This window comes from Fusarium graminearum, chromosome 4, assembly GCF_000240135.3.
Source record: "Fusarium graminearum PH-1 chromosome 4, whole genome shotgun sequence".
Taxonomy (NCBI): domain Eukaryota; kingdom Fungi; phylum Ascomycota; class Sordariomycetes; order Hypocreales; family Nectriaceae; genus Fusarium; species Fusarium graminearum.
The window spans coordinates 6,754,822-6,775,851 of NC_026477.1; the positions used below are offsets into that span (position 1 = coordinate 6,754,822).

Below are 21,030 nucleotides of genomic sequence, written 5' to 3' on the forward strand. Positions count from 1 at the left end.
TATGTCATTGATGCTATGGATCTCATAGGTGCGCTTGTTTTGTCTTGCTGTTTTGGATGAGAGGATGATGGCATTTTTAGAGACACTTTCAGAACAGGATGACATGACGCAACCCTGTGGCCTTGATGATGTTCGATAGTCAAGCCTACCACACTTTAACGAGATTGTCGAGTCATGCAAGTTTCTAGTATGTCAGCTCATGTTTGAAACCAAGTCATGACTGCCATGAGCTGAAGTTTCTTTGCGACGCCACTTGTTTTAGCCAACTTGTCTCTTCATGTAGGCACTTATTAATCGGCAGTCGTGATTTTAGTTTGTCCCAGATTTGATTCGTGTGAGTGGCATGGCGATGTAATTAGAAGGAGATAAGATGGTAGGCAACAGGGTAGTAAATTCGAGGGTCTTTTGCCTTGCAGTATTGGTTTGAAGAGAAGCTATCTGAATTTGAATACTGATATCATCCTAGACATGACGCTTCTCAAAGCAGAGTCTTTTGAAAGGAACCCTACGTAATGATACCTGATTTTCATGAGGTTTATCTTGAGATTTAGTGGCGAGATTAACAAGATCAACAGATCAATCCTATTACCACATTATGAAAATAACTTGACCCAAGTTGCAGATCGCTATCTAGTGACAAAGGGCGCCCCAAGTTCACATGCTATCTCTATCTTCCAAGGCTTCAGGGTAAGTTACCAAGATCCGATGGTTAACAGCGTCTTGGTTAGAGTTAATTTAGAAGTGGGCCAATGAGAAGACAAATCTACAACCATCAACTCAGCCTTGACAATTTGATGATATTGTTCGTCTAGACTATACTTTAAAACCACATCTTTTTTCTACCCTCAGACTCATTCCATCACACAGATGATTCAGGAAGTTATTGCCGCCTGTGCTCCTCCAACTTGGGCTGCCATAATAGGCCTGCGTTTCAATATACGGCCTCGAAAGCGGCTGACCTAAAGAGGTCTGACGTGTCGGTGCATAAGGCCGAGTGATGATTCTCGCATTACCCGAATAGGCCATAAATCCATCTCTCCCAAGAGAAACTGCTACCTGGACTGTGTCGAAGTCTGTGCACTCGCGACGCCAAGCAAGATAACGGGAATCATAGAGGAAGGCGAAGCGTTTAAAACGGAGACGATGGCCTGCCAAGCAAAGAAAACTCCGATGATTGATCTCAGCTGTGACATCTCGTCGACTCATGGGAAGCCTGTCTAGACTTTCGATAAGGTAATGCTTTGAAATTTCTGTAGCGAAACGGTCAAGGGGAAAACTAAAATTGGTGACATGATCATCATTCGATTGTCCTCGGATATACACTTGTTTCGAGGTAGTATACCCGAAAGAATTCCTTGCAGTTGATCTTTAATGCGGTATTCTGGCTATATAAACCGTTGCTATTGCCAAGAGACTGATAACGACTGGGTTGAAGAATATCGTGAAACATGTGTCTAACGGTCTTTTGAAAACGATTCCACTTGTACCCCCTGGACATTCACTGTCTACTCATCTAAAAATGCCCAAGTAGGCGAACGTCAGGGTTCATCCCTGGTCCTTGGCAGGTACAAAGTTCGGCGTTTAAGCGAATGTCTAGTCCCCTTCACACAACCCCCACTTTGTTATGACACAGGGGCCGTAGCATATTGTACTCTACTCACCAAACAATGGGACCATGGGATGGATACCAGCCAGATAACCAGCGAATATTCATCACCGAGAATATGTATATATACTGAAATCAACTCGTATGTTTTTCTCCCTTCTTCTCATCATCAGCTTCAGTCTTTTGCACAAGCAACTAAGTCTTCTCTTCTTTCTTTCAAGGTCCTGGTGATCGTCTTCTTTGTACTTTCTTTATCTCCTTCTTTGAATCTTTTATATCATTGTGCCGGCACATTTCTTCTTCTTATCCAAGATGCATTCCTTCAACATTCTTCTTTCTTCTTCTCTCTTCGCCTTGACCCAGGCTCACTCTGTCATCCTCGGTGCTCAGGGTCTCGATTCCTCCCCCAACAGTGTGGGATTCCAAGTCGATCCCGAGATTGCTCGCAACTGCATCACCATCAACCCCTGCCAACAAGATGCTACCATCATCCGCGATGCCGAGATCACTGCCAACATTGTGAACCAGTGTGGCCGTACTGAGATCTCTGGAAACATCGATGTCGGCGAGAACACTGAGAACGCCATCGCTGCCAAGCAGGTCACTCAGGTTGAGGCTGGTGGTGAGCTTACTGTCACTATCCACCAAGTCAACGCCGATGGTGCTGGTCCTTATGTCTGTGATCTCGACGAGAGCAGCAACACAAACACCAACATCCAGAACTTGACCGTCACTAACAATATCCCCGGAACAAATGGTCTCTCTCAAGCCAAGACACAGGCTTTCAACATCACCGTCAAGATGCCCGATGACCTCAACTGCTTCGGTGCCTCTACCGGAAACATCTGCACTGTCCGATGCCGCAACAACGCTCTTGCTGGCCCCTTTGGTGGCTGTTTCGCCGTCCAGCAGGCCGACACCGACAAGAAGACCAACACTCCCCAGAACATCAAGACCACTCAGACCCTGAATGGCATCAACGCTCAGATCCTCCAGAACCAGAAGGATTTCGAGGACTCCGTCGCTGCCAACGAGAACGCCACTTCTGATGAGGCTGCTCAGAACAAGGCTGCTGTCGATGCCCTTCTCGGTGCTACCGTTGTGACATCTGCTTTCGCTACCGAGACTCCTACTGTTGACCTTGGCCGACCTCCTGTTGCTACTCCTGACCCCAACGAGGGCAAGGATGGCCAGGCTGGTGACAACAACGGAGGCAACAATGGTGGTAACAACGGCGGTAACAACGGAGGCAACAATGGCGGAAACAATGGTGGTAACGGAGGTAACAACGGAGGTAACAACGGAGGTAACGGTGGCAACGGTGGTCAAGGAAACAATGGCCAAGGAGGACAAGGAAACAACCAGGGTGGCAACGGTGGAAACGGAGGCAACCGAGGTGGTAACCGAGGAGGCAATGGCGGTAACCCCTTTGGAGGTAACGGTGGCAACCCCTTTGCTGGTGGTAACGGACAAAAGGCCAAGCGTGGCTTCAGCATCCGCCGCATGTCCAAGCGAACTGTCTTTTAAACAGGAATTTGGGATATAAATAGAAGTAAGATATGGATGCAACTGTCCAGGGATTTGGGGACAATGGTATAGTCTTAACAATAAAGATTGAGATAGTTAATTGAGCTGATGACCAAAATAATTTCACTGCTTCTTATTGCCTTGATGAATGCAATTCTTGTAATCAATTTGGTGTAGCCAGCGTGCGGACCCCAAGTCTATCTACTCTCAGATCTACCATATGAAACAATAACCTCCCTTGTCTTTGTTATCCGTGGACTAGAAGGACCAGCCGTCTTGGTATTCTCTTGACCGTTATCCATGGCCGCACGATGTTCATTGAGAATACTCCTGTCACTCTGATTATCAGAGTGTCTTTCTCGGTGAGCCTCTGTCTCGACAAGAGCACTCCATTGACCAGCCTTGTGCTTTGGTACAAAAATGATGTTATTGGGGAGATTCTTTAAAGGGTGCGAGTTCGCGCTCGACTTTGCGGTCGATGGAAACACCTTGCGTAGAATGGGTCGAAGGGTTGGAAGACAGGCGGCAATGATGATGAGGGCGTTTTCGGCTCCGGCTGTGAGGAGAAGCTCTCCGACGTCGAAGGTTGGGTCGAGACTTGTTGCGTTGGCTTTGAGTTTGGTGCATTTGATGATTGCGATGGATCCGGCACTGAAAGGATGTTTTAGAACAACATTGATGAGTATCGTAAGAGAAGTGACTTACAATACACCAAGGCTCATAGCAATGGCCACACCAAACTTTTCTCTACTCTTCATGTTGAGGTTCCACAGCATAGCCCAAGGTAAGAGAGCAAGGATAAAGTCTGTAGCAGCAGAATAGGCTTGAAACAAGTTAATACCATGCTATTGCGTCCTCAGACGTATAAGACTTACCTCCGATAAAGTACATTACTCCCAAGTAGACATGAGGAGCCCAGCACTGGCTGACTATAGCAGGGTTCCAAGTTGTCCTTGGGTCTTTGCACCTCACAAAGATGATGATTGATATGAGAATATGCAGCGTGAGCATAGTAACGACAATGAACCACAAGAATCTGTGTATGAACGGTTGTACAGCTAGACGCATGAGACTGATGGAGAATGAGACCTTGCCGAAAGCGCACGACATAATGACCAGAGGCTGCGACACTTGGCCGAGGAGACCGATTGGGACGGCATTTTCAGGGACGACGGTGAGAACCCATTCGATGTGTCGACCGAGGCCTTTCTGGACGGCCAATTCGATGATGACTCCGTATGCGATGAGGGAAAGCTTTACAGGTGTTAGTTTATGTAAGTGAAGAAGCAGAGGTGACGGACTTACTAGAGAAAGTGCAATGACCCAGTCATCTACACCAAATACTTTGCGTACAAAGAGTCGTGTGTAGATTCGTAAAGAAACAAGAATGACTGGAATAAAAACAGAAAGCCAAGTGACAGTACGAATGACAGGCCCTCGAGTCTCTGCGAGGTACTCGGGAGAGGGCGGTGGTGGATCAGAAGCGGATGACATTGTGGTTCTGGAATGACTGTCTATAGACAATCGACGTCTTGGATTGTCTCACGATCTTGCATCAGCGCATTGAGGCGTTTGTTAGGGATGGATGAGCTGTCCTACATATATACTTACTTGAAGTATACCAATTGGGCATGCGGCAGGCAAACACATGTGAGCTGAAGGAAAAAGAAAGTTGCAGCGTATTATACCTTTATTCTGCATTTGTTATGTGTCATTGGATCTACCCATTGTTTGAGAGTGAATACAGGTTGTGGGAGAGGATCGGATTGGATACGAAATCAAGGGACGAGTCCCTGAGACAAAGAAAAAAGCAATTAATAATGCAGAAGCGGACGTGCCGAGGACCGTTGATTTAATGAGTCTCGAGGATGGACGTGAGACAACAGTGGATATGAGTAACTACAGTTTCTATAGGCTGGCATGAATACAATAGTAATAACAAAGCAATTAATAGGATCTAAAGACGTAGGTCATTAACATGTTTGTTCAATTACGCATAAGGAACACAATACAAGTTGGCAAGCAAAGTCTATATATCAATTGTCAACTCTGATATTCCAAGCAAACAAAATTAGACACTACTTTCTCACACGAATTCGCTTGTCGTTAAATCTCATTGGTTCCAAAGGTCGCGAATCTGATAGATCACTCTATTTCCGTATCCCCCCTGCACGATGTTACCCTCCCCTATCTTAACCTTGCAACGGGCTATTTGCCAGCCGGGAGGGGAAATGTGAGGTAATTGATAAAGAATCATGTGTGAGAAATTAGAGGCGAGTAGTGCAGGAGATTGAGATTATCTCGGGTATGTTTCCAAGGCGCTTTTAGTGCTGGTGTTGAAGAATTGACTAGCTGTGATGATCAACAACAACGGCTTCTAGTTTCGTCAACCTTCTTTCAACTAAGACTCGGACTCAGACTCAGACTTGGACTTGAGCTTGGACTCGGTGACTTGATTCCCCGCAATTGGAATGAACATGTTGGTTATCACGTATCAGCCAACAATGCAATGATACGCAAACCCAACAAGCAAACAAGGAGAACCAACAACTCCACACAAAGATGACAATCACTTGTCACAATCCTCCTCCATGTCTAAAGACTCGTTCCGTTATACCCGGTGCATTGTCTCCTCTTGTCTCTTTCCCGTAAACAAGGATCAATAATTCGGGACCGTCAGAGCGGGATAGACTCTTCAAGCCACGTTTTCAGGGGAACGACATTGTTGTTCGTGCCTGTCTTGCTCTTTACTCGATTCGTTTTCTCGTACGTATTTCCAGACATATCATAAACACTAGCCCGGTTGTTGGTGGCGGAATGGGTAAGGTTACATGTAGGAATGCGGCACAGATCATTGCGTCTCTTGGAACAGACAAACAGGTTCACTTTTTTATCACATTCTCGTCTAAGCGTTTATGCAGATCAGGAACAGGGGTAGTAGCCCTCTACCCAATAAACAACCCGTCTTGCTTTAAGAAAAAAGCAATATAGTCTACGTCGTCTCTCCTCTTTCTCTCAAATATGATATTTCCTCGCTCGTTTTCTGATCCATTTCAGTTCCACGGCATGCTGCACAGGAATTAATCTGTGCTGTAGATCAAACAACATGGCCCTCTTCACCCTCTCTTTGGGATACCTCATGTACGCGGGCGTTGCTTTTGTCATCGCCCGCGTGTTATACGAGTTCTTTCTTTCACCCCTCAGACATATCCCTGGGCCAGGTCCCTCCAAGTACACAGACTTTTACAGGGCGTATCTCACAACCAAGGGTCACGTCGATAGTCACACTAGAGCCTGGCACCGGAAATGGGGCGCTGCTGTGCGTGTAGGGCCTAATACCGTGAGTATTAGTGACCCGGATCTGATCAAGGTCATTTACACAACCAGAAACCCCTGGCGAAAGGTAAGCAATCCGAAACAGTACTGTGGATGACCAGTTCTGATATTTGACAGACCAACATGTACCGTCCAAATGATGTTCTGGTCAACGGTCAACGGATCCAAAACATCTTCAACACCCAAGATGAGGATTTCCACCTCAAGTACACAAAGCCCATCAGAGGTTTCTGGACTCTGCCCAAGATGCTAGAGGCTGAGCCTCTGATGGACGAAACTCTCTGTGAACTCATCACTCATCTTGACAACCGTTTCGCCAGCACTGGAGATGTCTGCAAGATGGATGACTGGGTTTCTTACTACGCCTGGGACGCAGCCGCTAACATCAGTTTCGGCCGCACCTACGGCTTCATGGACAAGGGTGGCGATGTAGAGGATATCATTGCTGAGAGCACTGCTGGACTTAAGTACTTTGCCCCCGTGAGCCAAATCCCCTGGCTCGATGAGTGGTTGGACAAGAACCCCATCCATCGAGTTGGTCCTCGCCCCCTTGTCAACGGAGTCATCTACACTATCAAGATCCTCACAGAGTACCAGCAACAGCTGGCTTCCGGTGCCGCCAAGCGCAAGCCTGTGGACTTGTTCATTGACAAGTACAACAGTCTCAAGGAAACAGTCGACTATGTGGATGATCAGCAGGTCATCAACTGGCTTATGCTCAATGTCCTCGCAGGCGGTGATTCAACAGCTGGAGCTATGCGCGCTCCTGCGTACCATCTCCTCAAGAATCCCTCCGTTTGTGAAAAGATGGTCGCTGAGCTTCGATCTGCGAATCTGACTCTGCCTGTGCCTCAGTGGAAGGAGATCAGTCAACTGCCCTACTTTGACGCCGTCATGCGCGAGTCTATGCGTATCTCACCCGCGGTCGGTTTGATACTCGAGCGTGAAGTTCCCAAGGAAGGACTTGAGCTTCCAGATGGTCGATTCATCCCTTCCGGTGCCAAGATCGGCATCAACCCTTGTGTCGTCACACGCGATGTCGGCGTCTTCGGAGAAGATGTTGATGTTTTCCGTCCTGAGAGATGGTTACGTGGCAAGGGAGAAACAGAAGAAGGTCATGCTTCTCGAGTTAGACGTATGCATGAGTGTACCGAGTTGATGTTTGGCCATGGATCAAGGGTTTGTATGGGCAAGTACATGTCCAAGTTGGAGATGTACAAAATGTTTGCGACACTTTACGTGAACTTTGATGTAAGTCGTTTCCTCTCTGTTGTCAAGACTGATCACTAATTGTCATTATAGGTACGAATCACAGACCCCAGCCACACATGGAAGTATGAGAACAATTGGTTCATGTACCACAGAGATATCCCTTGCAAAATAAGTCGTCGCGAAAAGGCATAAGCGCGTAACAGATTAAATAGCAATAGTTCTTTCTGTCTCATCTTAATGAAGAACATACTTTTTCAACTCCCTCTCTCCAACTTGCCACTGATCAACCGCCTTGCCAAACATGTAATTCTCAATATAAATATCACCTATAAATCTGTACTCTCCCTGCGTTCCCTCTGGTCTCAGCAGCACAGGCGTCGAGCAACCTAACGGCACAACCACAACATCTCCCGGAAGCATCGCCCCAGATCCAACTCCAAGCCTGCGGTTTTGAGTAAGACAAAAAGTCCTTCCCATCATGCGATCACCAAAGTTCGTCTGGAGAAACTGTCTGCGCGCTTCTGGAGGGATGCTTGATGCTATATCGAGATGGGATCGTAATATGTCGTCGAGAGGGATATGTAGAAGACGCTCACGGAACAGATTCGCTATGACGTGGTAAGATACCTGTTGCCAGCGGCTTCTGTCGTAGCCAGTGGTGATCTGACCAAGACATATCGTAGCCACAAAAGCCTCTTCTGCCAATTTAACCTGAAACGGTGTTCGTCCCTCTACAGCGGCGAGAAGCAAGGCCCTCCAGTGTAGAAATGCCATTAGGAAATCTCCCAAGTTACAAAGCGTTCCAACAACCATGCCCTTGGTCTGCACAACATCGATCTCAATGCCGGAAACTTCAAGCTTGTTTAGACGCTCATCGTGGAATCTGCAGATTGCCTTTGTATGACCCGATGCCTGGAAGCCGTATTGATGGCCCATGGCTAATGTGAGTGGCACATGCGACCAGTCTGGAACGAAAGAAGGTAACTTGGCTGGCCCTGTGTTGACCGGGAAGTGTACAGATTCGCAAATAACGTCCAGTTTCTCCGTGCTTTGTATAAGAAACTCCACGATTTCAGTATAAACATCCTTGACTGAAAGAGTATAGTCAACGCGAAATCCTTGGCGAATATGCGCGGGCAGGACACTAAGTATACCGTACAGCTTATCTCGTGGATCAGACGACACCTGACTTCGGCTGGCTCTCAGAACCTGGAGCAGGGCATTCTGCCCATTCAAGACATGATGGCTGAGAGCCGGAAGACTCGCTGGTCCGCCATGAATCAGAGTTTGGACACAAGTGAATTTGTCAGGCCTTCTCATATCAGGGCCCTTTGTCCTGAAAACAAGTTCCGCATGATTTCTACGAAAGCATGTCGAGGCGCTCTTGTATGATTGCCAAGGAAGGAATGTTTCTCCGCAATGAACAGCAACTCGCTTTGCGTGGAAGATCTCTTGTGAAACCCAAAGTCGTTTCCAGTATTCCCTTCCAAACAACGACACAGTGGCTAAGAGATCTCCATTCTCAGCGCCTTCTGCCAATATTCGAGAGACGTCTTGATCTGGGATAAACTGTGAATTCGGCGGTGCAAGTCTAGACAGAAGCTCAACCGCTTTCGTGCTATCGTTGTCTTCAGGACCGAGCCATATCGCTACAAACGCAGCGTTGGCATAAATCTGGCTCACGAGTTGAACATGTTGGTTGCGCTCTTCGGTGCTCTTTTGATCGATGCACAAAGCATCTACCCATACCAGCACAGATGATTGTCTCTGTCTAAGTGCTTCCAAAGCTCCATAAAGACTAACGGTAATAGGCACGCAAGATCCCTCAATGTCAATCTTTTTGGTATCGCCGACATCGCCCCATGTATATGATACAGCGACGTATTGAGGTACATTAGTGATAAGAGCCTGGATGATTTCGCATTCAATCATTGTTTTGTGGCCTGGTGCAATCCTGACGAGTCTGATGAAGCCTGTTTCAAGAGGCGTGTATTCATATGGTTGCTGGTCAGAATAGTCGAGAGTAGATACTACACTCGGTCTCGATATGGCGGAGCTGATGGGGGTAATATCATAGGTATTAGAGCTTGTGGGTGGGAAATCCGTCACGTCCCTCCCACTAAGAAGAGAGACCCTATACGTCTCTTCTGGATTTGACACTGGTGACTGTGGGGACTGAGCCATGGTAGGATTCTGCATGTTCGTTGCGGCCATGGCCTCTCTCTCCTCAATCTTGGAAACCAATGACCCTGGGATTGGAAATGGAGCTAGGGCAGGTTTAGGATAGGGACGATAGTTGCCTCTTCCAGTATTCGAACTCTGCGAGTGTCGAAGAGGGGACACTGGTGACTGAGATTGTGATTTCAACTGATACTCGGCGATGTATGCCGGATAGTGTGAGACTGGTGCCTGGACTGGCGAGCTGAGAGGAGTAGGTTCATGTCTATCCTCAATGACTGTCTTGCGTCTGAAGAGAGAGCTGAGTCGAGCCTGGCTTTTCTTTGTCGTGGGTTCTCTTTCAGTCATGTTGACTAAACTGAAACACACCTAGAGGTAAGATGCGAGAATTAAAAGATGACTCTGAATAATTCCTCGAGCTGAAAAGTAGCGGAGATTCAAAAAGTCTTGGGTGTCAGCCTGGAGCTGGATCTTTTCAAGCGTCTTTATCCTATCATACGTCGTGGTTATGGCTGTTCAGCCCAATAAGGCTTAGTATGAACCGGGGTATGTCGTCCGAGCCGCTCGCTTGGAAATTAGATGACATGATTCAAAAGACTAATTAGGATAGTGTTGCGTGATTGGTTCTGTCGTAGTCTCAACCCAACATTCTGTAAAAATCATGATGTTTTATTCCATCTCAGGTTCATATAAGAAGTTGTCCACGTCCAACTGTTCTGCTAGATCTAGTAACTCTCCTGGGGTGAGTCCAGCCATGGCGTTGGCGGCGAAGAGATCCCATCCAGTTTCGTCGGCAAGATGCTCCTCATTATGCTGATCTTCATCCTCTTCTTGGTTCGCATTCTCCTGGTTCTCTGCGGGGATCTCTGGGGAAGCGATATTGCTGGCTGGTGTCAAAGCCGAAAGCTTCTGCTCCAACTGCTCCAACTCTACTTTTCTCAGAGGGGCAATCAAGCTTCCCTTGGCGATGAGGGTGTCAAAAACATAGCGGGCATCATCTCGCCATGAATTGTCAGAAAGTAGAGAAGGGCATATGATAGGGATGAGATGTAGAAGAAATGCTGATGAGGAGGCATACTCGATTTGGAAAGGCAGGAATGCTTCTGATATCATTGTCAGCAGAGTTTCGGGATGACTGGTAATGCTGGGCTGGTTCACCAATGAGATCTTCGTCTGCTAGAGCACGCAGAGTCTTGAGGATCGATTGCGCAGAACTGACACAGGATTGGATCAGTGATGCGACTGGAGGCGATAGCGATAAACCATGTGTCATTCGTGTCTTGGACTGTTCGATGTGCATGTGTAGAGCACACATAATTTGTGGTCTTGTTGTGAGGACAACACACTAAGGAGTGGTAAGCGAAACTGCCCAAAAGAAATATTCTTATGACTTACATGATGATATTGGAGAACTAGTCTGGTGGCAATCCTCGAAGCTTTGCTAATCGAATCGCGAAAGTGCTTGTTGATGATGTTCATTAGATCACGATTTAGCTCAGCCAAGTTCCTCAAGATAGACTGAGTGTTGCTAAAAAGAGTACCATCATAGTCTTTGCCAACTCCGTAAACCGCTATCATCTGTTAGCTGGAATTATCACTCACTGCTTGTTGAACCTACTTCCTAGGAGCCGTGCTATGAGACGTGCCAGCTGAACATGGAGAGTCAGACTCAACGATGTCAAAGAGTTGTCAGCCTGGGAAGGCAACTTGTTGGTGATGTCTTCATCTCTTATAGCACTCGTAGCGCCAATGAGAGCTGCAAACTCTTGATCCAGCATGTAGACTACCCAAAATATTATGTGGCATCGTTTTGAATGTTGTGCCCCAACAACTTCTTCCGGCATGTGTCTATGGAAACCAGATAGTACACAGATACGAAGAGCTTGTCCTATCTGAGAGCAAGCTTGTCAGTATCAGCCAGTCGGGCAATGAATATGATTTTACTCACATGTTGGTACGCTGCTACTCTCATATCAATTGACTGAAAGTATATCGCTGCAAGAGTAAGTGCTTGTGCTGAAAGAATAGGATCCAAGGCAATCCCAGCCAACTCTGGCATGAGAGGCATAGCCCTAGCGGCATACTGATGGCCAGGTGGACTTCCATCAGCACTTTTCCCGCCCAGAAACGCCTTCCCAAACGCTATCATGAGCAAATATTGTGCATACCACAGCTTGCACGTTGACGCCTTGGTAGAAGCATCCTGGTAAAGCTCTTTAAAGTGTTGTAGAAATTCAGTTTCGTCGATGAGACTTGCTAGGGGGCCTAGGTAGAACCTTGCAGTCTGTACAAGAAAGAATGCGTAGTCTGATGGGGGTAGATTCGATATGTCAGGATGCTCTTCAGGCATTAGGGGTCTCCACTGGAGACGGAATGCTACCCCGTCAAGATGCCATGGTGGAGGTTCGTTGTTTGCTTCTGGGAGATGTTTTCCGACTAGAGCCAAGACCCTTCTGCAGAATGCCCATGATGATGCAGGACCCATGTACCCTGTGTTGACGCGTAAGTGTATGTTGACTATTGTTGAGGTTAGAGTGCTTACAATATCGCCCAAAGGCTTGGCCAAAGATATAATCGTTATCGACAAGTGGATTCTGACGAAAGGCAGGTTCAAGAACTTCGTTTGCTGAAAGAGACCTTGTTTCATTTTGTTCAACGTTGTCTTCTGGTGTTCCAAGAGTCAAGTCTTGTGTATCAAAGTTAGTAGATGAAGAAGAGTAATGTGTTGGTCACTCACCACCATCGGCTTCCGCCACAGATGTTTCCTGAGGAAGCACTGTCGTCATACCATAGTCGGAAACGGAGGAATGTCTCGGCCGGGATCTTGATCCGTTTGGGAGTGATCCGGGGGACGGAACTCCATCTTGACGCCTTTCCAACGCTCTGAGATAACTGTGGCAGCCAATAAGCAACGGCGGTAGAACTCAAGATAGTAATGCAATTTTACCTTTCAGTGACTGTAACCTTTTTCTCCTCTGTCTCATATATACACCTTTCATTCTTTCTTCCACATCTTGCACAAGGTTGGGCTCCAGAACATTTGACCTTCATAGACCGACATCGCTTGCAGCTTGATGACGACGGTTAGCGATGATCCGAATATCTGGTTGAAGAAGACATACGCTTTTGAGCATTTCTTGACGACTCTGAAATGACTCTGTTGAGTATTTGGCATCTTTTCGACGGTCAATCGAATGAATTTCTATGATGTACAGACAAGGAAGGAGCAAACTCAAAGTCGGAGTCTTGTTCCGACTCGAGGAAGGAACATCCCGGCTACGCCCTTTCCTATTTGAGTAAGTATTGATGAGCTGGCTTATCACCGTTATCGGATGTGGAGAGATGGGCCGGATCGACATTCCGACTACTACCTTTCTCTTGGTAGTTTTTGTATTTGTCATCCTAATAATATCTTCTGTTGACATACAGAGTATTCATCGTGGGTTAAATTGACTAAACGAACCCTTCTAGAACAGCAGGTTTACTTTATCTGCCAGTATGATGACCAGGGCCGCCTGTGCAGCGGTGAGATACCCCTCGAAATTCAGGTAAGATTGTTGATCAAATCCAGCAACCACAATTAACAATAGCATATAGACTTTCCCTATCAACGAAAGAATACAACCAAATAAGAAACATGTCACTTTCAGCAATAAGACAAACCTCCTCAGCTGCAGCTGCCATCGCCAAACCAGCATTCTCCGCAGTCCAGCCTGTCACCAACTTCGCAGAGAAAATAGCCAATCGTCCAGATTTTGACAACTCTAACAAGCCTATACAAGTTACAAAGTCCCCTGATCCATCCTGGTCTTACGGGGATGGCGTTCGTACTGGAGAGACACCCGCCATTAACAAAGTCCACAAAGAAATCGACCCTTACTCTTCTGACAGATCCGTCAGCCAAAACTACCGTCTTTTGATATCTGGCATTGCTCCTCGCCCGGTTGGTTTTATAAGTACTATATCCAAAGACGGCAAAACAAAGAACCTTGCGCCGTTTAGTTATTTCCAAATGGTCGATCATGATCCGCCAATGTTCATGGTCAGCTTTTCATCCCGACACGGCCGTATCAAAGATACATATCAGAATATGAAGGACACAAAAGAATGTGTTATAAACACTGTTTCTGAAAACATGATTGAAGCCGTCAATGCTTCATCCATTGATGCGCCCTATGGAATTTCAGAATGGGATATAACTGGTTTGACTGAGGGTGAAACAACAACAGTGAAAGCCCCACGAGTTAAAGAGTCAGTACTTTCGATCGAGGGAAAAGTCGTGGATATGAAGGAATTTGAAGGACATAAACCTGGCATGAGTGGATCTGCCATCTTTCTGGTCGAGGCAACGAGGCTTTGGGTCCATGAGGATGCAGCGAATGAGGATTTCAGCCACATCGAACTTGACAAGTTGAGACCAATTGCACAGCTTGGTGGCATGTCTTATGGGCGGGTCACTTCTACTTTCGAACTTCCTCGTACTAGATGGGTGGATGAGCAGCCCAAAAGCGAGCTTTTGACAAAGTTGGAGAGTCGAAGGTCTAATGAATAATGACATACATAGATACATGAATGTTGAAGGCATGAAAATAGAGTACTGTAGATAAACATCAGACAATTGGCAAGATATCAGAACTATTGTGTGTAATTCACAAACTAAATTCTCCTAGTCCTGAGGAAACTTAGAGCCTCCCTGTCTCCTAACCTCATCCATAATTTCCATTACACGAACAGTCTCTGCCCAGGGCATGATATCACTCTCAGCTTTTCCAGCCGCAATATCAAGAGCCACTGCATCAGCCTCCCAATAAAATCCCCTCCCTGGCTTCTCAAAATCATATTTCTTGCCCTCTGTATCTCCGTCTTTGTAGACAGTGAAGTTTTCAGGTGCAGCCGCAGGACCTTCTACCACAATGTGTCCTCCAGTTCCTTCGATACGACAAAACACACTTGGAGTCTTGACTTTTGAGTTTGACGTAATAATGCCCTGCTTTCCATCAGGGTATAGCAAGATTATCGAAGTACTAATATCGACACCTTGGACAAGGCTTTGCGCAGCGCAGATCTTTGGTGTTGTTGCTTTCTTGCTCACACCTGAATCAAGGCCCACAAGACCCCACGTCAAGCTGTAGATACCAATATCGAGCAAAGAGCCGGCGCCGAGGGAGAGATCTCGTAGCCTGTGCTCAGGAGCCAGATGTTCAATACGTTGATCCATAGCAAAGTCGGCAAAAAGGCGAACCACGTCTCCAATAACCTTATCCTCATGAACAAGTTTCTGGATAGTCTTGACCAGAGGGAAGAAACGTGTCCACATAGCTTCCATAATGAAAACACCTTTCGCCTTTGCCGCTTCGAAGACCTCTCTCGCTTCTTTGGCATTCAAGGTGAAAGCCTTCTCGCACAAGACATTCTTTCCGTGCGCAATGGCATCAAGGCAGTTCTTTTTGTGGAAGCCATGGGGTGTTCCGATGTAGATAATATCAACATCAGGGTCTTGGTAGGCCTCTTGATAATTTCCATAAATAGTTGGAGGTTTAGACGCGTTTGGGATATGTTCGTTAACAAATTTCGTGCCCTTTTCAACGGAAGAAGAACCAATGGCTTGAATGATATGTGTTGCTTTGACGTCTTTACGGTCGATGGTGAGATCTGCAATGAACCACGACGAGATCATACCAGTACCGATGATGCCCCATCGTAGGGTTGGCTTTGACTCTGACATGATGTCTTAATTGTAGATGAGGAGAGATTGAAAAGAGGTGACAATAAACAACTCATATCCCGGCTAAACGAGGAGTTGTTTCAGGCTGTTTGGACAACCCCGCACCCCATCATGAGAACCTCTGTCTGATGGCACTTCTGATGCTGTAGTACTTGTGACGAGGTCACGGAGTGAACTCCCCGGTGATAGGACCTAAAGTAACTTACCACTGCCTGTATACATATATGGCTTCATGTTGTCTCGAACAGTCTCAAATTTGCTCTACTACGTGACAATCAATCGCTTGACTTAACAATCCTTGCTGAAAACACTTTGAAACTTGGTGACTTGATTAGAACATACCTAGTCTTTTCACCTATAAGCAAAGCGGTAAGTATGTTTACTGGTGTGGTTCTGTGAAAGGTTACTTGTTTTGTGGAGTTGACTGTCTCTCACAAAATTGGACTGCGATTCCACAGTACCGTTGCCATACTATCAACCCCTTTGCTCATATCAACAACTTGCAACTATCTATCTATGATGCTTGTGTCTTTTTATCCGCCTCATAAATTAGCCATTGGCTAAGACAGATGCAGTATGCCGGATGGAGGCTGTGTTAATGTCTAAAAATGTCTATGTTAGTGCTCATCTACTATGCGAGTGACAGATGTTGCAATCCACCGACATGCTGAGACTTCCAATACTATAGATGAAAATAAAAGCCTCAGTTACACACGTACTGCCTGAGTATCCTCGACTGTATGCCATGTGTAACTTCTAGATACATTTTGAACAACCACTCAGCCCTGTAGATAAGGATGTGTCCCGTATTCATCACCTTCACATGACTGCGCCCAACATCGTGCTACCGCAAGTCTGACTCGGTGTAACTGATCACCTAGAGTCGAAGTTGTTTTTAATCCTTTTGTAGTGGCACTGGAGTTCGTTGCCTGATGATGTTCTACAATAATTGCCACGAACAAATTCATATCTCCTCCTCCCCTACTCATTCTGTGTCTTCTACCAGGCCTCTTCCATCATCTCCTTATTTATTGTCACTGTAAAGAAAATGGAAACCATGGACCAGTTTGAAACGTCAAGTCGAGATGGTGCAATTGCTACCGTCCAGCCTCTGCTGGAAATCTCACAGCAACTATCATCTCGTCCATCCAGTCTGGAGATACAAACCGAGGACCTAGACGGAAAGAGCGCTTTACATCGTCCGGCTTCCTCTTTGATTCGCCTATGGGGCTTAGAGATGTCTGCCTTGGTCCTTAGCCTGCTATCGTTTGGCGCCCTGACTTGTGTTCTCATCGCATCCAATGGACAGCCGCTATCACGGTGGACAATGCCATTCATTACTATCAACGCCATCGTATCGATCCTTGCAGGAGTTTCGAAAACCTGTCTTGCATTTTCCATCAATATATGCCTGTCACAAATGAAATGGAACTGGTACAACAAGTCCTCACAGCCGCTTGTCGATTTTGATCGATTAGATGCGTCCAGTCGAGGTGCTTGGGGTGGTTTGCGTGTGTTGAAGTCATGCATGCGGCGGCCGTAAGTTGATCCTTTCTTCTTCGGTTTCTTCTTAAGCTTGCATAGTGTATATCAGTAACTAACAATCATTGATAGAAACTGGGCTGCTTTAGGTGCTCTTGCAACCATTGCTTTACTCGCATTTGAACCCTTTACACAAGCTATCCTGGCTTCTAAGGACCGAGAGGTTGTCCTAAAGCCCAAGGAATACGCTGAACTGGCCCAAAAGAATAACCAGTCGATCGACTCTGCTCCATCCATTGGTAGGTCCACTCGACTAAACGCAGGGTCTTGGATTGGGTTCGGGGGGGCAGAGAATGGCGTGGGCCGGTTCCCTGTTAACCCGGGCAATACCACACACTACTACGTGTCATTCTTAACGACATCTAACATCCAAAGTGACATGGGGTTGAAAGCAGCTCTTTGGAGTGGCTTTTCGCCTCTGACCTCGTCTCAGAATCTCAAACCTGCTTATACATGTCTCTCCGGCAATTGCTCTTGGACCGATTTTGCATCTGCTGCCGTCTGCCACAAGTGTCATTATCTGTCTCAGAATGTGGTTAGATCGACAGGAATGGACAAAGTACCAGGTCTCAGCATGCCGCCTGCAAAATGGGAGCCCAACAGCACTCTTCCTGATATCAGCAACCAATGGCCCGCTGCTAATTGGTGGCAAATGAATCAGAGCCTGACGCATACAAAGTACAAGATCGCAAGTATGAATTTAAGCTTGTCCAACTACGACGGAAAAGCAAGATGCACATCAAAAAGTGACAATTGCCCTGATACCTATTTATCATCAAGATTCACGACAAACCCAGGACAGACCCTAAATTTCCAAAATCACGACACGATAATCATGGCCATGCAATACCTCAAATCAAACGAAAGTTGGTCCGAGGGTAGAACAATATGGGAAGAAACAGATATTTCCTCCCAGGAGTGTGCCTTGTTCTTTTGTGTCAATGAGTATCACGACGTGCTATCGCAAGGATCCTTGCAAGAGACCATCGTCGCCTCGTTCATCAATAGAACCACAGATTCCTACAGACCAGAAGAAGATGACCCCATGGTAGAAGAATTCTTCAAATATACCAACTACAGTCTCGACATGGGAAATAGACTGGTAAACCTATCGGATCTCCAGATACGGATACCTGACCAGCACTTTCTCAAGTCAAACCTTTCAACACAGGCATTTAATATTACGCAAACCACCATCGTTTCACTCTTTGGCTATCTGAACGAGGGACTTTGGGGCTATGACCCAGATATTACCTATCAGCTTATGGCTCCACGGAGGCTTATTTACCCAGCTCGCGGGGCTCCAACTTGTGGAATCGGGGGATCATCTAGCTTGATGGTTGGGCTTGGGGAGTCCAATGATATACCTTCAACAATTGAGAATGTCGCACTGAGCTTGACGAAATGGATGAGAGATCGAGACCTCGATGATCCAGAGAAAGGAACTTCTACAGCCAACACCACTATCATACACATTCGCTGGTATTTCTTTATCTTTCCTATTATTAACTTCTTGGCGGGCATAATCTTTACTGTTTTGTGTATATGGGAAACACAGCGTTCGGGAAGGCCAGTTTGGAAGGACAGTATTTTAGCAACGCTCTCCTGTGCACCAGACGGAGATTTGATAACAACACTTAGAGAAGCAGCAGAGACTGACAAGTTGCAAGAACTCAGCAGGAGTCTGATGGTTACTTGGCATAAGGACAAGGGCGTTGGGCATCTGAAAGAGACGTAGGAGCATGGGAACAGCCTTGTATGAAATTTTCAGTTCTATTTCTGGGATGAGGTAACAAACATAAGCAGAGTCTCAAATTTAGTTGTTGTTGGTTATATGTTTACATGATTCGTTGTCGTTTCGAACAGTCTGGACTTCGTTTTGCTCCGTCAAAAATCAATAGTCTCAAATCATTTCCTAGCACTATCAGAATATGTGCTTACACCACTTATTTTGGTTGGTCTGAGCAGCATAAAAGACCCGGTATTTTATTACTGGGTTAAGCGACACGCTCGACCAACAAAAGCTGAAGACAAGGGTTCGTATAGATATTCAATGGTGAACCAAATTGATGCTGGTATCCCTGCATGAATCATTCGATAGTATTTGTCTGATTTGTCACTTATTCAGGTCTCGATTGCCCCCTGATTCTATTGGCCAAGATTGGGTAGTAGTTGAGGGTAACTTTGTCGAATCTTCAAATACTCCTTCAGATACCGCCTTGTGCCCAGTCTGATTGTCTTTTCCATTCCCATACGCATCTACATCATGGTTGCTTTCAAGTCTCTTCTTGTACTCCTAGCGCTTAGCGTGGAGGGCATTGCTGCGTTGAACCCTACCTCTACCTGTTCTACTGCTCTCGGAACCAAGAGCGTCAAGAATGTCCCAACGTCCAGAGCCACCACAGTCAAGAAAATCACTGTTATCAAGAAAGTGGTCCGGAAAGTCAATGTTGTTGTTATCCCGGTAGCCAAGACGTCTACTATTCGCGAGACAAAGATACATACCTCGACTGTTATTGCCGATCAAGCCACCAAGACTGCCACCAGCACCATTGTCTGTAAGTGTGACCTGTTTTATTGTTTGCTTCCACAGTAACTAAATCGCTATCTTACAGCCAGCTCTACTTCTTTCATTCAAAGAACAGTCTGGTCTACTGTCAATACTGCCACGACAACCACTACTACCAAGTTCTTCACCTCCACCGTTGGCGAGCCTGCTGATTTCACCAAAGTCCTCAACCAGCCACGGACCGTGAAACGACGAAATCAGGAGAAGAGAGGCGACATAGAAACCGAGACTGTTGGACCGGGCGGCACTTATCCTCAGAGCGTTCAATGTGTCAAGGAGGTTCCCACTACCTCTACCAAGACTGTCACTACAACTGTGCAAGGAACACGACAGACCGCAAAGGCTGTTACAAAGCTCAAGACCACTACTGTTTTTACCACGGTCCTCACAACGCTATATCCAGACGACGCTAGTACTACTGTTCTTACTACCGAGTACCCTGTTACCACCTCTGTTGTCGACGTTACTTCTACTACTACTGTAGTCTCAACCGGTAAGTCTATCCATACGAGTGACCCATTTTGCAAGACCAAATGCTGACATTTCTCTCCAAAGTGACCGTTGAGAGCCAAGTGCCGGAGGCAACTGAGTACGCCATCTGTTCTTCAGATAATCTGATGGTAACAGATAATGGCGGAGGCCATTTCGTCACATATGGCAACTACCAGTTACAAAGTAGTGTTATCAGTGTGGGAGGTGGTTATACCGCCAGCTTATGCTGTAACGCTTGCGCAAAGCTAGCAAACTGTCAGGGCTCCTATTACACTTCCGACACTCAATGCAAGCTGTACATTGCAAGGGATGGCAGTACATGTGCCGATTCACGCCAGAACATGATTGCCGAATATTATACAGGAAATGGGTTTCCTCTATCGGTAATTCTTAGCAACGGATTATGTGGACAATGGAAGAATGGGGGTACTATTAGCAGCCAGAACACCTGAGTATACTTAGTGAGTGAGACATGGACGGCGACGAAGGGCCAATATTTTTTAAAGGAGTGTATTAGTTAGATTTTCATCGTGCCCGATAAAATCAATGCTCTAAATAAGTAATGTAAAAATGATAAATCAATCAATCTAATGCCAAACAATCCGTCAATGTTCCAAACAAAAAGACCCAAACCCCATATATCCAAAAGATCGTCGAGAATGCTGTATGTATGTACTTGTAATGTAATGCAACGCTATGCTATGCTATGCTTATGCTTATGCAACGCTCGTTATTCACAAGGCTTGACATAATGAAAGTGAATCCACTTCTTAGTTGGGGCAGATAGCTTGCTTCTGACCGCAAGCATCCTTCTTGCAGCATCCCTGAAGCCGTAGAGCAGAC

The 21,030-nt window shown here is 46.2% G+C and overlaps 9 protein-coding genes across 9 annotated transcripts; 5 read left to right on the plus strand and 4 right to left on the minus strand.

The window, feature by feature from the left end:
* Window positions 1–1,918: 1,918 nt before the first annotated feature.
* Window positions 1,919–3,133, plus strand: FGSG_09353 (uncharacterized protein; the record flags this gene model as incomplete). The annotated part of the gene is made up of 1 exon (XM_011330091.1): window positions 1,919–3,133. One exon carries the CDS (start codon window positions 1,919–1,921, stop codon window positions 3,131–3,133), a length of 1,215 nt encoding a protein of 404 aa, XP_011328393.1.
* Window positions 3,134–3,316: 183 nt separating this feature from the next.
* FGSG_09352 (uncharacterized protein) lies at window positions 3,317–4,627 on the minus strand (the record flags this gene model as incomplete). Its single annotated transcript, XM_011330092.1, has 4 exons — window positions 3,317–3,784; window positions 3,839–3,956; window positions 4,009–4,387; window positions 4,439–4,627. The coding sequence occupies 4 exons, from the start codon at window positions 4,625–4,627 to the stop codon at window positions 3,331–3,333; spliced, it is 1,140 nt and encodes a 379-aa protein (XP_011328394.1). The 3' UTR covers window positions 3,317–3,330.
* Window positions 4,628–6,239: 1,612 nt separating this feature from the next.
* On the plus strand, window positions 6,240–7,900 carry FGSG_09351 (uncharacterized protein; the record flags this gene model as incomplete). Its single annotated transcript, XM_011330093.1, has 3 exons — window positions 6,240–6,536; window positions 6,587–7,720; window positions 7,772–7,900. The coding sequence occupies 3 exons, from the start codon at window positions 6,240–6,242 to the stop codon at window positions 7,871–7,873; spliced, it is 1,533 nt and encodes a 510-aa protein (XP_011328395.1). The 3' UTR covers window positions 7,874–7,900.
* Window positions 7,901–7,915: 15 nt separating this feature from the next.
* Window positions 7,916–10,207, minus strand: FGSG_09350 (uncharacterized protein; the record flags this gene model as incomplete). Its single annotated transcript, XM_011330094.1, has 1 exon — window positions 7,916–10,207. The coding sequence occupies one exon, from the start codon at window positions 10,205–10,207 to the stop codon at window positions 7,916–7,918; it is 2,292 nt and encodes a 763-aa protein (XP_011328396.1).
* A 321-nt stretch (window positions 10,208–10,528) lies between these two features.
* On the minus strand, window positions 10,529–13,297 carry FGSG_09349 (uncharacterized protein; the record flags this gene model as incomplete). Its single annotated transcript, XM_011330095.1, has 8 exons — window positions 10,529–11,008; window positions 11,079–11,144; window positions 11,255–11,387; window positions 11,462–11,751; window positions 11,808–12,376; window positions 12,597–12,624; window positions 12,982–13,147; window positions 13,287–13,297. 8 exons carry the CDS (start codon window positions 13,295–13,297, stop codon window positions 10,529–10,531), a joined length of 1,743 nt encoding a protein of 580 aa, XP_011328397.1.
* A 199-nt stretch (window positions 13,298–13,496) lies between these two features.
* On the plus strand, window positions 13,497–14,411 carry FGSG_09348 (uncharacterized protein; the record flags this gene model as incomplete). Its single annotated transcript, XM_011330096.1, has 1 exon — window positions 13,497–14,411. One exon carries the CDS (start codon window positions 13,497–13,499, stop codon window positions 14,409–14,411), a length of 915 nt encoding a protein of 304 aa, XP_011328398.1.
* A 114-nt stretch (window positions 14,412–14,525) lies between these two features.
* FGSG_09347 (uncharacterized protein) lies at window positions 14,526–15,584 on the minus strand (the record flags this gene model as incomplete). The annotated part of the gene is made up of 1 exon (XM_011330097.1): window positions 14,526–15,584. One exon carries the CDS (start codon window positions 15,582–15,584, stop codon window positions 14,526–14,528), a length of 1,059 nt encoding a protein of 352 aa, XP_011328399.1.
* Window positions 15,585–16,641: 1,057 nt separating this feature from the next.
* On the plus strand, window positions 16,642–18,864 carry FGSG_09346 (uncharacterized protein; the record flags this gene model as incomplete). Its single annotated transcript, XM_011330098.1, has 3 exons — window positions 16,642–17,123; window positions 17,199–17,365; window positions 17,417–18,864. The coding sequence occupies 3 exons, from the start codon at window positions 16,642–16,644 to the stop codon at window positions 18,862–18,864; spliced, it is 2,097 nt and encodes a 698-aa protein (XP_011328400.1).
* Window positions 18,865–19,392: 528 nt separating this feature from the next.
* FGSG_09345 (uncharacterized protein) lies at window positions 19,393–20,639 on the plus strand (the record flags this gene model as incomplete). The annotated part of the gene is made up of 3 exons (XM_011330099.1): window positions 19,393–19,684; window positions 19,742–20,188; window positions 20,251–20,639. The coding sequence occupies 3 exons, from the start codon at window positions 19,393–19,395 to the stop codon at window positions 20,637–20,639; spliced, it is 1,128 nt and encodes a 375-aa protein (XP_011328401.1).
* Window positions 20,640–21,030: the final 391 nt, after the last annotated feature.